We start from the raw sequence: 17,903 nt of genomic DNA on the forward strand, positions 1-17,903 counted from the left end.
CGTGTTTGGAGGAAGAAGAAGGATGAGTACAACTCTAAGAACACTGTGAAGCATGGAGGTGGAAACATCATTCTTTGGGGATGCTTTTCTGCAAAGAGGACAGGACGACTGCACCGTATTGAGGGGAGGATGGATGGGGCCATGTATCGCGAGATCTTGGCCAACAACCTCCTTCCCTCAGTAAGAGCATTTAAGATGGGTCATGGCTGGGTCTTCCAGCATGGCCACAACCCGAAATACACAGCCAGGGCAACTAAGGAGTGGCTCCATAAGAAGCATCTCAAGGTCTCAAGGTCCTGGAGTGGCCTAGCCAGTCTCCAGACCTGAACCCAATAGAAAATCTTTGGAGGGAGCTGAAAGTCCGTATTGCCCAGCGACAGCCCCGAAACCTGAAGGATCTGGAGAAGGTCTGTACGGAGGAGTGGGCCAAAATCCCTGCTGCAGTGTGTGCAAACCTGGTCAGTAACTAGATAAAACGTATGATCTCTGTAATTGCAAACAAAGGTTTCTGTACCAAATATTAAGTTCTGCTTTTCTGATGTATCAAATACTTATGTCATGCAATAAAATGCTAAATAATTACTTACTGGATTTTTGTTTTAGATTCTGTCTCTCACAGTTGAAGAGTACCTATGATAAAAATGACAGACATGCTACCTGCTTTCTAAGTGGGGAAACCTGCAAAATCAGCAGTGTATCAAATACATGTTCTTCCCACAGTATACATTATAACAACTTTTGAATCATTTTTAAGAAAGAATAATCCATTATCCGTTATAATCTTTGCCCGAAACTAAACCAGAACCTCTTACACAAAGTGCATACAATACAGAAAGTGCATACAATTTTAAACTTTTCCATACGGGGATCCCAGTGAAATAAAACCCCCATCTATGGTGTTACCAGCCCTACCGACTGAGCCACGCACGACTGTAGTCTTTGCATCAAATGTACAATGTCTACCAGGGAGCTCAAGCGACTCTTTGTGGCTGCTTAGACACCCGTTAGCTCGATTAAGGCAGGAGGCAATGGAGTGCATACATTTGGATGAAGCATATGCCGACATCGAACGTCCCGAATCTACTGGGAGTTGTTGTGATGAAGCAGGGCCGTAATCAAAAATTGGACAACATGAAATTGGAGAAATCCTGGTAAAAGTAAAAAATGTATTGAAAAGAAAACATTGCCTCTGTGTTAAACTTTCCAACACTCTTTTGGCAGCTTCTTCAGCAAGAAAGGACTGTAGCTACAGTGAGATATGATGCAATTTGTAAAATGGGGTGGAAAAGGGGGAGTAAATGAAAAGCGGCCTTTGTGTGGGTGGTACTCACAGAACAGCTGTTGTTTGTTGCTGAAACACAATAAACTGTGCCAGACATGAGTGTGACTTTGAAGGCAATACAGGCATGCTGTCATACATGTTGGTTTTGTTTTTCTGTCGGGAGGTGGCATTATGTCACACAGGGATAAAGAAGATACAATCTGTAATCAAAGGATGAAAACTATTGCAGGCCCATGCCGACTGACTGATCTACAAATCACTTGTGCATAACAAATAGTAACTCATTATTATTTGTAGCCATGTGTTTTTGATCCTTTTTAACATGACCTGAATATGACAACATTGAACCCTGACTGACCTTAGAGAAAGGTAGGAAACAAAGACAATAAGTTTGTTGATGAAGACAAGAGGCTGGTCCAGTGCTATGAGATACAGAAAGAGAGGAGGGTTTTTCAGCAGAATAACACATAGAAAGACAGGTAGAAGATCTACAATATATACACACTGATACACTGATGAGCCAAAACATTATGACCACCTACATAATGTGCTGTTGGTCCTTCGCGTGCCGTTATGGACTCTACAAGACACTTGAATGTGCCCTGTGGTATCTGGCACCAAGACATTAGCAGCAGATCCTGTAAGTCCGGTAAGTAGCGAGGTGGACTTGTTGGTCAGGTTCCTCAAACATTATCCTCTGAAAGAGGACTACTGTATTGTCTTTGGAAGACAGGAGCAATGGTTGCTGATAATGGGCCTTTGTATGCCTACGTACATAATTTATTGAAAATCCGCAGCAAAGGCATACAATGAGAGTCCAGTATGAGTAAAGAAAAATTACAAGGACTAAGGGAGAGATGGGAATTTTACAGGAAGACATGGATGGAAATTTTATTCCCGTCTTGGGGAAGGTTTACAGAATTCTTATTAAGTCCAGGGGAGGGTCATTTAATTTTATAATCGATTACATTTCAGTCACCTATAAGACAGACTTTGGGAATTCATGTATTGACTGTCAGAACATAACTAATTTCTATATCACTTTTCTATTGGCTATTCGATCAGTCCCTTTTTGTGCTTGGTGTATCCAAATTGAGGATATAGCGCAATATATATAGAAAAAAAATTATAAGGGTTAAACCCTAACCCTAACCATAAAACAACCTTCATGGCATCACAGAATTTCGGAAGGGCCGCAGTCCTGAACGAAGTCCTCTACTCAAGAATGTATACATTTCTATGCAGTCTTTGTTTGCTTTAGATTGTCTTGAAATATTCAATGGACTTTCAGAGATAAAGGGAGATGTTCCATTGGGGTGAAAAGGGAGTGGAACAAATCCTGTGTTGGAGGGGTTGCTGCTACTGAATGGAGAGAACAGTCCATGTGGTTAGATCAGTCTGCCTACGAGTTGTTTTGCTCCCTTTTCCAAAATAATGTAGAAAGGGAATGGTTTCAGGATTGCGGAACGCTGATTATGGCATCACTGTTTTAATATACAGAGGATTATCAGGGACACAGATTGTTCTCAACAACGGCACTGCGTCAATGAAAAACATATTGCTTTGCATAGTGGAAAAGGATGAAGAAGAACAGGACAAGGGAACTGAAGAAGAGCCACAACTCCATGCAGAACTTGTTCATCGGGTCATTGACTTCATTGTAAACGAATAGTATAGGAAGGATCGCCACAGCCTTGCTCTGCGCTGAAAAACCACGCTCCGAACAGGTCCAAACAGGTTCAGCTAGGAAATGCTAGTAGCATAAACATGATATGTGCAGCATCACATGATATGACATTGTGACCCAGGTGTAGGGAGTTCATTCTCAGCCTGAACCAGACCACGACCGGGCTGGGCCTTAAATACGGATATTGTATTTGGGCTAGGCTTGCGACAGTGTTTCTTTAAATAAATGCAACAATAAAAAATTATAGAAACTAGCGCTCTCTCCGTTAGCTGCAGGGAGGGCATGCGGTTAGGGCAGTTTTCTGGGCTATGTGTATCAGCTGGTCCCAGTTGTGTTACAATATAATATGGGCTCGAATTTTCAGGCACGATGAAATCTTTAAGTTAGAATATGTTCTGCCTTTTAAATATATAGCTAATCTTGGCTATAGGATATATGTTTTAATATTTTCACTTTTATTGGGTCAGTGTTTGTACAATGTTTGGTACATAGTATAGATTACTATTGCATGCATATTGTTGAGCAGAAGAGTTTGTCTTTGAAACCAAATGCGCTTAATCAAATTTTTGGCGAGGGTCATGTTTTCTTTCCCAAAGGCTCAGGAGGGTGATGTGAAAATATGCTTTGTTTGGGGGGGTCAACCATATTCATATTTTTGAGGGGCTTTATTCTCTGGACACCCCATGTCATAAAAAAAACATCAGTTGACATGCGCCAACTCATAATCAATAAAAGGATATTACTTGAACACAAGATTTTCAGAGGGAGAGAGATACTAACACTAAACTTCTAGGGCTGGTTCCTCGAACACAGACCGCAACACTCCTAACCCATAACCTTAAACCTAACCATGAAGCCTAACTCTCCATTTGCCCCAAATAGATTGTTCCTCACAGGAACCATCTAAAGGTCAAATTGTCCTTGTTTACTATCCTTGAGGAAAATTTCCAACCACATTAGTAAAGTGTGAACAGAGTATACGCTGACCTTTAAAATGATGGTATTCCAGGCCCTTGTCATCTCACATCTGGAGAACTGCCACTGTTGTCTTCTGTTTTATGAACGTAAACTTTAAAGTTGTGAGAATTCTTTGCAACTGTGGAAACTGAGACAGTAGCCATTAGCCAATAGGTTATGTTGACTTTTGAAGCAATATGAAGGCTTATCAGGGTGTCCTATCAACAAATCCTAAATTAAGGCTTGACATTATAGTAAAAGAATGTAGGCCTGCATTGAACCCCACATATAGGCTGTCACAGAAGCTTTCTCAGGCCAAAGAGGGGACTGTGTGTATATGTTATTGTATTGTGCTCCATGCTGAGTGAAAATGTTATTGAATTGTGCTCTATGATGCAAGGAAGCAGATGATAATTGATCTGAATGGTGCATCCACTTAGTTGCAAAGACCTTGTGGGCTACTGACAAGAGATTTCTATTCTGATGCAGTCTGATATTATGTTGACAGAATCACAATTGACAAAAACATTGAATGTATTCTATGTAATGCAAACTAGTAGGGAGAACTCAGTGAACTTTAATTTCATGAGCTGTGCAGACTGCCATTTCTGCACAAATGCACACCCGCAGCTTAGCGGGAACATTGTTGCTAGGGCTCCCTGCTTGGGCCATAAAACCCCTGCAACTTATCTAGAATGTCGCAGCCCATCTGGTGTTCAACCTTCCCAAATTCTCCCATGTCATCCTGCTTCTCCACACACTCCACTGGCTTCAAATTGATGCTTTCTTTCCTAACGTCAAGGCTATTCTTAAATCTTACATCCCAACCCAATATCTTCCTTCTGACACCTCTGGTCTCTTGGCCATCATGCCCCTATGGGAGGCCATTTCCCACTGAGCCCAGGCAAAGCTCTGACCTGTCACCCCTGTTACCACAACTGTGGAATCAGATTCTCCTTGAAGCTAGGACAGAATGGTCCGTGGCCATTTTCCCAGATTTGAAAAACCCTACATTTTCACCTAATTCTTTTTAAACCTTCTTTCTGTAGGTTGGCATTGATTGCCGTCGATTGCCATTTTAGCTAATGCTACTTTGCTTGCCTTTAGATCAAAAGAGAAGCTTGAGTCATATAGCAAAGCTATACACAAAAGCTTTGCTGAGTCTAAAAAAGGATTTTAAGTTTGAAGCTTTGGTGCAATGCTATTCATGAATACCTTATATTTGCATCAGATTGACACAGAAAAAAAAAGTTTCTACACAAAGCTATTTATAACAGAATGTGATGCTGTCACACCATTTCACAGACGAGACCGTTGGCTTCAGGGGGTTTCTAAAGAACACTTTTTTGAACAGCCTGTGCACCTCCTTAGGCCATATAAGTTGTTTATTGGTGTAACGTTCATTCAAATAGCAGCTGGGTTTTTATTTTGGCAGTTTGATCTACCTTTACTCAGAAATGGGATGCAGAGATGTGGGCTACCCCGTATCAATAATGAGGTTCTCAGGTTAGTCCTCTTTTTTGAGGTGTGGGGTCACAGCCAGAGGATCAGCTATTATTTACATTAACCGTTTTGTAGTAAAGTTTGTCTTACTCAGTGGCAGAACAACAGATGTCATTTTTTCTTTCCCCTGTTGGCTCTGTGATGAACTTGCTAGGCTATTGACTGAGCCATCATTCTATATATTTTTTTCTGGTATTATATTTTTTTTTTTTATAACACTTAGCTCTATTCAATATGTAGATATAATGATACGCTGTCATGTATGATATCATTAATCCTCCGTGCATCCTCATTCCTCTCGAAGCGGATAAATCCAAAACCATTAGACCCCTTGTCATCAATCACGCCTGTCACAATTTTTGGGAACTACTGAAATGTAAAGAATCACTAAAAAGTTATTATAATGTATATAACACTGTCACACCTAACAAAGGTTGCTCTGCATGACTAGCTACAGTCAGGGAGATTCTCCTATGCCCCGAAGTCCTATAGCTCAGTTTTACTGACGTAGAGAAGAGAATCACATGGAGACTCTTAAATCCAAACCAGAACAGCTTAAGCAGGGTGCAGAGCCTCACAGACTCCACGGCCCCAAATCCGCAAGGTTCAACTGCCACAGGCAAAATGGAGCAACTCCTGGAAATACCTTAAATCAGATCTTTACAAGAAGATGAAAGGTAGTCTAGAAGTGAACAAGTGCTGGAGGTTTCTAAATTCTTTCCTCTGTGTAAAGGAGGCTCAGAATGAATCTGATGACTGCAGTTTGCATTCCAAATTGCATTCCTGTGGAAAGATGAGAGGGTATTCGATCTTGATCTCTTTGCATCTGAGTGGAAAGAGTCCTGAAAGCAACTCCAGCAGAAAACAGATGCAAGTTGTGCAGACACTGTGTAGTAATGGAATAGATCAAGGGGGTTAAGGAAAAATAACAAGTCAGGAATCATTGCATTACATCGATTTCATATCTTCCCTATTTATTTAGGAGCCTATGATCTCTCTAGCCTAATACAATGGTTCTCGACCAGTTTTGCTTCGGGACCCAAATTTGACAATTGAAATTCAATTGTGAATTTCTTTAGTTTTAATATTTTCCACATTGTAGAACAATAGTGAAGACATCAAAACTATAAAATAGTGAATATGGAATCATGTAGCAACCAAAAAAGTGTTCAACAAATCAAAATACATTTCATATTGCAGATTTTTCAAAATAGCCACATCACTCTTTGTATTCTCTCAACCAGGTTCATGAGGTAGTCACCTCAAATGCATTTAAATTAACAGGTTAATTTGTGGAATTTCTGTCTTGCTTAATGCCTTTGAGACAATTCTCCTGTACTACCAGTTGTGTTATGACAAAGGCAAAGTTGGTATACATAAGACCATCATTATAACTGTACAGTAGTAGTCCATTTCATACCAAGAACAGCTAGAATAAGCAAAGACAAACAACAGCCCATCATTACTTGAAGATGTGTTAGTCAATCCGGAGAATTTGAAGAACTCAAGCAGTCACCAAAACCATCATGTGAAACTGGCCCTCGTAAGGACCACCACAGGAAAGGATGACCCATCATGTTACAGGGAGCCACGTGTCACTCTAACATATGACATACAGGACATGACGAAACCATAAATCTAAAAGGCTAAAAATAGCCATAGAGGCACCCCAACTTAAAGAGACGACAGCGACACTGAGACCTGGCAGGTAAATAAGAAAACACATACATTGCAAATAAAATGTGAAGATATGAAGTAGATTTTCTTACACATTTACACATAATCATATTGTCAGGACATGAATTATAGACTTTCATTGATTTATTCTGTAATATCTTTTGGATCAACTTTTTGAAAAAATGAATTAAATTACCGTTGAGATCAATGTTTTAAACTAGATTGAATATATGAAATGGATGCTGTATCATATATATGGAATGGATGTTCCTGTCTTTTCTAATCAGTCTTCCAACCACCAATCGGAATTGGATTCAGCCCAAATGTCTGTGAGTTTCTTAGCCAATTGGAGCATTAGGGGCGGGTCTAAGAGAAGCACACACGGTGCCCACTCACAGGGAAGGAAAAGGTAGGGATGTATATATATTTTTAATTACACATAAATGTTTAATGAAGATATTAATACATTTTTTTATGAAAGCCATTGCCAATGGTTAAACAGCTAGTCTGTGTTATGGATTTCAAAGTATGAATGGTGTTTAAGGCTGGTTTTCTAAACTAGCACACAGCTACACAGCTAGTGTTAGCAACAGTGGCTATTTATGGTCTTCAAGGAACAGCTGTTGTTGCTTTATCAAAAATAGCAGCAGATATGGGCATTTATTCAAGAGCGTGGCTTGTAATCAACAGTGCAAAAAATTGTTCCAGTGAGATCCAAAATTATATGGAAAAAACTTTAAATAATGGAATGACTTGGAGGTTGACATGCAGACTGTCAGTTTTGAATTTCAACCACATATTTGGTGAACTGTGTGGAAATTACAGCTACCTTTTTCCATGGTCCCTCTATTTAAAAAAATAAATATATATTTTAGGGCTTTTTTTAAAGGGTATATGGGCTCTATAACGTTCTCAATCATCATTATTCACAATCACTAAATTATTATTTGTAATCATTTTGCATCCACATTAAATTACAATGTTTTATATATTGTAATATATATAAAACATTGAAATATATTTTATTCTTGTTTACATATTTTACATATGCTGATGAGAATCTTGCACTTATTATTAATACATCAATGCGGTTATTGTTTTATATTTTACTTATTATTTCTTTCCTTTTAGCATTGTTTAGCGAGAAGCTTTGGTTTGTTGTTTTCCTTGTTTACTTCATCCATATAAACATAAAAATAAAAACTTGCTGTAGTCATAGCAAGCCAGCTAAGAATATGGAGCTAAAATCTAATGGTGGGGGGATATGTAAATTGTAGTTCATCGATATGCATAGAAATGCATTTTAACCTTATAGTCATTATATAATTTGAAACCCTAAGGGCCTGAGTAAAAGTAATACAGTGGAGAATTTGTCACTGTCAATTTTTTACCTCACTTTATTTCATAATTTCCAAAATACAGTATTTTTAAATGTAACTAAACCAACTGCAACAATTGTTTGTAGAGATTTTTAGTTCAGGTATGTGTGATCACCGACAAACAGCCTGGGCATTCCCATAATTCAAGACAACAAAACATATTTAAAATTGTACTCAGTTCTGGTCTGCAATACACAAACACCAATGTCCGATGTCATACATGCTATGTGTTTTCTTTTTGTTAGGAGGTTGCATTATGTCATCAGACAGAGCTAAAGCGTCCGTCTTTGGTAAAGGGATCGCTTTCGACCCCTGCCAGTTGCAAGACCCATGGGAAAACAGAGAAAAGAAGATCAGTGAGAAGGCACAGCCACAAAAGAGAGTTTTGAATGGGTGAGATCAGAAAATAAATATAGCTCATGAATAAACAGACTTTCAGAAGGACAGACAGACAGATGCCCTGTTTATAGCATGTACCAATATGAACCCTTGGGTCTGACTGAATTCTGATTGTCCCCACATATAAACCTAGGTGTAGATGATTAAAAGACCCATTGTGATACGTGTAAATAGACTCAATCTGAGCAAATGACTCATGTTAAAGGCAGGTACTGGCCAATCGACCCTTGGATTGGGCCATTTAATGATTCAAGTACTGTATGTAGTTAGGATTTGCTCTGTTTTATGAATTGTGTCTCATTTTCCTCCCAAAACTAAAGAGTATTGTAGTGTGTCTCCTCAGTAATGCTACTGTGTTCTCATCTTCTTTCTAATTTGCCATGGTTCTGTGTTTTCCCATAGACGTATTAAAGAGGCCAAAAAAAATGCATCAACATCATTGACAAAAATTGGGAAGGTCAGAAGGATGGTATATTGCCCTTTACTGAAAAGATTTAGGCTTGAACCTCCACTAGACGCACCTCCGCCACCACCTCCACCACCCCCGCCACCCAAAAAAACACCTCAACGGGTGACTCCCAAGCCAGTGGTGAAGAAGCCCGCCCCACCCGAAGTACCACCTCCATTGCCCAAAGTAATTCTATCTTACAAAGATGTTCTAAGACGGTCTGAGTTAAAATGGTGGAGGGGTGTTAGGGATAGAGAACTACCGATTGGTCCAGGTGAATGGTCCAAGCCCTTTAAATGTCGACCACTGCTGCTCAGTCAAACTCTTTACAACCAAACTATTTGCTGGCAGCAGGGATGGTCAAATTTAAGCCGGGAACCAAGTAATAAACCTTTGAAAATTAAATATTGGCCTGACAAAGTAAACCGTAAAAAGTGGAGGGATTCGTGGAAGATGTCTAAGCCATTATCAAAACAGTGCACAGACAACAAGAGGATTGCAGAAAAATTAAGAGAGTGGCAGAATCGCTTGGCAATGAGAAGAAATAGTTCTACTAAGGCAGCAGAAAAGATATTGAAAGGCAGTGAAATGTCTGAAATGGCAACTCCTCTTAAGTTAGTTAAGCCTGAGTCACCCAAATCCCCAACACTAGTCAAGAAACATGAATCACGTCTTCTGTCAATGATGGAGAGGAATGATCCAGAGGAAAATAAACCCATCAAAAACAGGAGTGTACATTCTCCAATCCTACAACCAGAGAAGGTCAGCACACCCAAAAACACACAGCCTTTATCCCCACAACCAGGAGAGAATAAGCCTATCACAACAATTAATGCACAGCCTCTATCCCCACAACCAGGGGAAAATAGGCCTGGCACAATGATAAATGTACAGCCTCTTTCCACAAAATCAGAGGAGTACAGGCCCATCACACCCATAAGTACACAGCCTCTATTTCCCCAACCAGAGGAGAATAGCCCCACCACTCCAATAAGTACACAGCCTCTATTTCCCCAACCAGAGGAGAATAGCCCCACCACACCCGTAAGTACACAGCCTCTATTTCCCCAACCAGAGGAGAATAGCCCCACCACACCCATAAGTACACAGCCTCTATTTCCCCAACCAGAGGAGAATAGCCCCATCACACCCGTAAGTACACAGCCTCTATTTCCCCAACCAGAGGAGAATAGCCCCATCACACCCATAAGTACACAGCCTCTATTTCCCCAACCAGAAGAGAATAGCCCCATCACACCCATAAGTACACAGCCTCTATTTCCCCAACCAGAGGAGAATAGCACCATCACACCCGTAAGTACACAGGCTCTATTTCCCAAACCAGAGGAGAATAGCCCCATCACATCCATAAGTACACAGCCTCTATTTCCCCAAACAGAGGAGAATAGCCCCATCACACTCATAAGTACACAGCCTCTATTTCCCCAACCAGAGGAGAAGAAGCTGCATACCAGGATACTGTCACCTCCTCAGGATGACACAGTAAATATTCCATTGTGTAAGAAAGTTTGGAGACCAGCCGAGCCGTCATTCAAATGCCAAACAGAGAACCAGATGATAAGAAAAGAAACAGGAAAGAAAAGGATGGATGATTACAATCCTGGTTCCAGAAACATTGTAGTCAGCTTACACAATGGGGCTGAAACTGATGCAGCACCTTTGGAGGCCAGGTTTAATGATCAGGGCAAGGTGGTACTTTCAGCCAGACAATGCTACAAGAATCAAGAACCACCCAAGAATTTGCTGCTTGATTCCCAAAAAAAAACTTCAGTTTTGTCAGACGTACTTGATCTGGATGAATGGTCAGAATCCTGGAGGACTCAGCCAGTATTGTTGAACATTAACAAGCAATCTTTTCTGGAGACTTGGGAGAATAAATGGCCTGAATTCATGGATGAACCAAGTGATAAACTGCTAAATGCTAAGACTTTGGATGACGATGTCAATCTTGTAGAATGGGAGGATGCTTGGAAGACCCCAAAACGGGTCACAGAGGACTTCACGATGACAGAAACTGCAAAGTCCAACAGCTTGCCAGGTTGGAGAGAAGCTAGGAGGCTCTCAGATGAAAATGTTTCAAACAATCCCCCGGCTTTGAAGGACTGGCGTGAGTCATGGAGTTTCTGCCAAGAACACCGCTGGTGGAAGGTTTCCATGGACTCTCATATGTCAAAACAACTTTTTTACCATCTGAGGAAAAAGGGCGGAGGGCTGTTTTTGTTTTGTTTTTTGTTGTTGTTTGTTTGTTTTCTTGGATACAATACAGAATGGCGACCATAAAAAACAATTATGACAGAATATTGTGACAAAGCAGGACATGACAAACTTGCAAAAAGTATAGAACAATAAGTCAACAAAAACCTACATGTTTTGAATATGACATAAACAAATGACAAACAAAACAGTAATTTCATGTAATTTTTTAAACCAAATTTAACGAAAACGGTTTACAGCATGTTACAGGAAGTGTAAGAAAGGAAAGTAAAGTAAAGAAAGGAATGTAAAGAATAAGAAAGCAAATTCACAGAAATGAAAGAAAAAGAAGTGTAAGAATAGCAAAGAACTAAAAAGAACCACAGAGGGAAGAAGGTCTGGGAAAAAGGGAACATCTTTTGGTAGGAACATTATTAAGTTATTTATGCAGATGGGATTAGGTTGGAGAGGATTGTGGACTAGGTGGCCCTTGTAATGTCTTTGCCAGCAGATCAAAATGATTATGATCTTTGTTCTATCAGTAGCTGTTTGGATGAGACAACCCCCAAATTGTCCTTAGGGCTGGACTGTCCGAGATGAGCTGAAGCTACTATCCTGCAAGTCTCCAGCAATCCAAACTACCAAGAACCATCCTTTTCAGATATGTAGTGCTTCTTTTTAGAATATGTGTGTCACATTTGATTATTTACAAAAAAGGATGTAAAGGGTAAAGCTGCTGTTATTGAGATAGTTATGGTATGCCACTTAATGTTCCAGTTGGAACTTGTAAGCTTGTTCAATTGGCTAACTGATCATCAAGTGCGCATATCTCCACATTTCCTATTTCTGACTAGCAGATGGAAGTGTGTAGTTACATTAAATGTGAATGGCTCCTATTAGTCTGTCTGAACTGATTCTTTGTGTTCTGTCTTAATTGATTGCAGGTGTGACCTCGGAGCATGCACCTCCTCCTGTTATCTTAAAATGGCTGCATTTCCCGCAAGCCAGGAAGAGGGAACGAGAACTGCTGCTATCTCCAAGTCCTCAGACTAGAGCATAACTTTTGACCAATGTCCTAGTCGCAATTGTTGTACATAGTCTGTGTCTTTGTGCTAATGTGTTAATTGTACAAGTCATCTGATATGTGTCTCTGTGGACTTGGAGAAAGCCAGCAAAGGTAATTTATTGTTTTTTGTTTGTGGACATTTCTTGCATGTAGCACTTTAACATTTTCCAGAAGTTTCTGAAAGAGAACCCAGTAGGTGTTGTGTTTTGCATTTAAAACAGTTTGAAGTGTATGCACTATAATTGCTATGCTTTGATATGCTTGTAATAGCATTAATCAAATGTAAACACTGAAATCTTGAGTGCCCTGTTTTTAGCAAAAAAGCACAAAACTTAATGCTGTTTGAAGTTTACTGTTTTTTTTTTTAATAATCTATAGACATTTTAAATAATCTATAAAGAAAGTTATTCCTGCTCACGATAGCTTGGAATCCCTCCATCCCCCCATGAACCTTGATTACTCCTTTAAGCCACAGGGACACTAGGGGATCAATATCATAGTGTATCAAAAAAGAAGGAACCATTGCCTGATTTGAGGAAATCTATAACATTTCCTAAAAATGACCATATATGTCCACATATCTGAAAGCCAACCATTTAAAAAAATTTATAATAATAATTAATGACCCCAGAGCTCTCACCCTCAATCAGGACTTTTTGTAAAATAATACTTGCAATAAAAATAATAAATAAATTAATAATTTCTTATGGCACTTGCTTGAGAAAGGGAACTTCCCTCCCTATTGTTTGACAACGCGCAAACACTACATCCCTACCAGAGCTCATCATATTTAAACTTCTGGTCTTTTGGCCATACCACCCCTATAGGAAGAATGCACCTACTCAATCCACTCAAAGCCCTTCTCAATCCTGTTACCCCAGTAGTGGAACCAACTTCCCATTTAGGCTAGGATAGAAAGGTCCCTTCCCAATTTCTAAATTTTCTAATACTCTACCTTTATAAAGCCTGAAATCTAAAATAACTCTTCCTTTTATGAACTAATGCTTGCTATTGTTTTCTTTCTTCTAGCACTTTATTGATAGCTTCTTACAATGTGCTTACTATTACTGGGTTGTAGCACTTAGATTTCTTAATATGAATGCACCAAATGTAAACTGCTCTGCATCAAACAAATTACTAAACTGTTAAAATCTCTGATAGGTGTTTCAACATGTGTCCCACATAAAGTGTACAGTAGCTCTAAAAAGTAGTCACCGCCTTGGACTTTTCTCAATTTTTCTTTATTGTGTTACAACATGAAATAAAAGTGTAAGAACTCCTAGAGACAGGTGTATTTAACCTGAAATCATGTGAAACACACTGACTGCGCACTGGTGGATTCCATTCAAGTAATTATGGAGTTATTATATATACACACACAATCCTCAACTGGACAAATCTATAACCTTTTCCCACATACACACACAACCCTCAACTGGACTAAATCTTGCACCTTACATATACTTTTCAGTAATTATTTTGTAATTTATTAATGCATAGTCTATAATTTCTAAGCCTAGTCTACTACTTTTCACTCCACTGTTCTTATTTGTTTTATTTCCCTTATTCCTTTTGTATAAATTGTTGCACCAATGGCCAGAACAAATTCCATGTTTATTGTGAAACTTGGCAATAAAATTAGTTTCCTGATTCTATATGACTTGAGACAATTGGTAGCACCACAGCTTTTTCAGGTATGTCATAACAAACTGGGTGAATACTTCTACAATTAATTATTTTCTGTTATTTGTTTCACTTTCACATTATAGGCTTTTTGCGTCGATCAGTACCAAACATTCTTTTTGCATTGCATCATCTTCCGCTTATCCAGGGCCGGGTCGCGGGGGCAGCAGTCTAAGCAGGGATGCCCAGACTTCCCTCTCCCCAGACACTTCCTCCAGCTCTTCCGGGGGGACACCGAGGCGTTCCCAGGCCAGCCGGGAGACATAGTCCCTCCAGCGTGTCCTAGGTCTTCCCCGGGGTCTCTTCCCGGTGGGACGGGACCGGAACACCTTCCCAGGAAGGCGTTCCGGAGGCATCCGAAACAGATGCCCAAGCCACCTCAGCTGACCCCTCTCGATGTGGAGGAGCAGCGGCTCTACTCTGAGCTCCTCCCGGGTGGCCGAGCTTCTCACCCTATCTCTAAGGGATCGCCCAGCCACCCTGCGGAGAAAGCTCATTTCGGCCGCCTGTATCCGGGATCTTGTCCTTTCGGTCATGACCCAAAGCTCATGACCATAGGTGAGAGTAGGAACGTAGATTGACCGGTAAATCGAGAGCTTCGCCTTGCGGCTCAGCTCTTTCTTCACCACGACAGACCGATACATCGACCGCATTACTGCAGAAGCTGCACCGATCCGTCTGTCAATCTCCCGTTCCATCCTTCCCTCACTCGTGAACAGGACCCCTAGATACTTAAACTCCTCCACTTGAGGCAGGCACTCTCCACCAACCTGAAGTGGGCAAGCCACCCTTTTCCGACTGAGGACCATGGCCTCGGATTTGGAGGTACTGATTTTCATCCCCACCGCTTCACACTCGGCTGCAAACCGTCCAAGTGCATGCTGAAGGTCCTGGCTTGAAGGGGCCAACACGACAACATCATCCGCAAAGAGCAGAGACGAAATCGTGTGGTCCCCAAACCTGACACCCTCCGGCCCCTGGCTGCGCCTAGAAATTCTGTCCATAAAAATTACGAACAGAACCGGTGACAAAGGGCAGCCCTGCCGGAGTCCAACATGCACAGGGAACAAGTCTGACTTACTGCCGGCAATGCGGACCAAGCTCCTGCTTCGGTCGTACAGGGACCTGACAGCCCTTAGCAAAGGACCCAGGACCCCATATTCCCGAAGCACTCTCCACAGGATGCCGCGAGGGACACAGTCGAATGCCTTCTCCAAATCCACAAAACACATGTGGACTGGTTGGGCAAACTCCCATGAACCCTCCATCACCCTTCAGAGGGTATAGAGCTGGTCCAGTGTTCCACGGCCTGGACGAAAACCACACTGTTCCTCCTGAATCCGAGGTTCTACTATCGGCCGTATTCTCCTCTCCAGAACCCTGGCATAGACTTTCCCGGGGAGGCTGAGAAGTGTGATCCCCCTATAGTTGGAACACACCCTCCGGTCCCCCTTCTTATAAAGAGGGACCACCACCCCGGTCTGCCATCCCAGAGGCACTGTCCCCGACTGCCACGCGATGTTGCACAGGCGTGTCAGCCAAGACAGCCCCACAACATCCAGAGACTTGAGGTACTCAGGGCGGATCTCATCCACCCCCGGTGCCTTGCCACCGAGGAGTTTCTTAACCACCTCGGTGACTTCAGCCCGGGTGATGGACGAGTCCACCTCTGAGCCTTCATCCTCTGCTTCCTCAATGGAAGACGTGACGGCGGGATTGAGGAGATCCTCGAAGTACTCCTTCCACCGCCCGACGACATCCCCAGTTGAGGTCAACAGCTGCCCACCTCTACTGTAAACAGCGTTGGTAGGGCACTGTTTCCCTCTCCTGAGGCGCCGGATGGTTTGCCAGAATCTCTTCGAGGCCAGCCGATAGTCCTTCTCCATGGCCTCACCGAACTCCTCCCAGGCCCGAGTTTTTGCCTCCACAACCACCCGGGCTGCAGTCCGCTTGGCCTGTCGGTACCCGTCAGCTGCCTCTGGAGTCCCACAAGCCAACCAGGCCTGATAGGACTCCTTCTTCAGCTTGACAGCATCCCTTACTTCCGGTGTCCACCACCGGGTTCGGGGATTGCCGCCTCGACAGGCACCGGAGACCTTACGGCCACAGCTCCGAGCGGCCGCTTCAACAATGGCGGTGGAGAACATGGTCCACTCGGACTCAATATCTCCAACCTCCCTCGGGATCCAGTCAAAGCTCTGCCGGAGGTGGGAGTTAAAGATCTCTCTGACAGGAGACTCGGCCAGACGTTCCCAGCAGACCCTTACAGTACGCTTGGGCCTGCCGAGTCTGTCCAGCTTCCTCCCCCGCCATCGGATCCAACTCACAACCAGGTGGTGATCAGTTGACAGCTCCGCCCCTCTCTTCACCCGAGTGTCCAAGACATATGGCCGCAGGTCAGATGAAACGACAACAAAGTCGATCATCGACCTGCGGCCTAGGGTGTCCTGGTGCCACGTGCACTGATGGACACCCTTATGCTTGAACATGGTGTTCGTTATGGACAAACTGTGACTAGCACAGAAGTCCAATAACTGAACACCGCTCGGGTTCAGATCAGGGGGGCCGTTCCTCCCAATCACGCCCCTCCAGGTATCACTGTCGTTGCCCACGTGGGCGTTGAAGTCCCCCAGTAGAACGATAGAGTCCCCAGTCGGAGCACTTTCCAGCACCCCTCCCAGAGACTCCAAGAAGGTCGGGTACTCTGCACTGCCGTTCGGCCCGTAGGCACAAACAACAGTGAGAGACCTATCCCCGACCCGTAGGCGCAGGGAAACGACCCTCTCGTTCACCGGGGTAAACTCCAACACATGGCGGCAGAGCTGGGGAGCTATAAGCAAACCCACACCAGCCCGCCGCCTCTCACCATGGGCAACTCCAGAGTGGTGAAGAGTCCATCCTCTCTCAAGGAGTGTGGTTCCAGAGCCCAAGCCGTGCGTAGAGGTGATCCCGACTACCTCTAGTCGGAACCTCTCAACCTCACGCACCATCTCAGGCTCCTTCCCCGCCAGCGAGGTGACATTCCACGTCCCTAGAGCTAGTTTCCGTGTCCGGGGATCGGGTTGTCTAGGCCCCCGCCTTCGACTGCCGCCCGATCCTCTCTGCACCGGCCCCTTATGGTCCCTCCTGTGGGTGGTGAGCCCACGGGAGGGCGGCCCCATGTCGCTCGTTCGGGCTTGGCCCGGCCGGGCCCCATGGGGAAAGGCCCGGCCACCAGGCGCTCGCGAACGAGCCCCAACCCCGGGCCTGGCTCCAGGGTGGGGCCCCGGCTGCGCCATGCCGGGCGACGTCACAGGACACACAATTTTCTTCTTCATTAAGGGGTTTTTGAACCGCTCTTAGTCTGACCCATCGCCTAGGACCTGTTTGCCTTGGGAGACCCTACCAGGGGCATATAGCCCCAGACAACATAGCTCCTAGGGTCACTCGGGTACTCAAACCCCTCCACCACGTTAAGGTGGCAGTTCAAGGAGAACCAAACATTCTATTAAATCCATTTTCATGTCACGTTGTAATGCAATAAAACATGAAATGGTCCAAGGGCTGAATCATTTTGAAAGCCACTGTACCATATGACTCGTTAAAATTCGTCAACCCACCCTCAACAG

The 17,903-nt window shown here is 43.0% G+C and overlaps 1 protein-coding gene across 1 annotated transcript; it reads left to right on the forward strand.

The window, feature by feature from the left end:
• The first annotated feature begins 7,077 nt into the window (after positions 1 to 7,077).
• On the forward strand, positions 7,078 to 14,401 carry LOC105026689 (titin). Its single transcript, XM_013133017.3, has 4 exons — positions 7,078 to 7,137; positions 7,394 to 7,515; positions 8,731 to 8,878; positions 9,287 to 14,401. The coding sequence occupies exons 3-4, from the start codon at positions 8,742 to 8,744 to the stop codon at positions 11,631 to 11,633; spliced, it is 2,484 nt and encodes an 827-aa protein (XP_012988471.2). The 5' UTR covers positions 7,078 to 7,137; positions 7,394 to 7,515; positions 8,731 to 8,741; the 3' UTR covers positions 11,634 to 14,401.
• The last annotated feature ends 3,502 nt before the right edge of the window (positions 14,402 to 17,903 follow it).

Source organism: Esox lucius, chromosome 14 (genome assembly GCF_011004845.1).
Source record: "Esox lucius isolate fEsoLuc1 chromosome 14, fEsoLuc1.pri, whole genome shotgun sequence".
In the NCBI taxonomy this organism is placed as follows: Eukaryota; Metazoa; Chordata; class Actinopteri; order Esociformes; family Esocidae; genus Esox; species Esox lucius.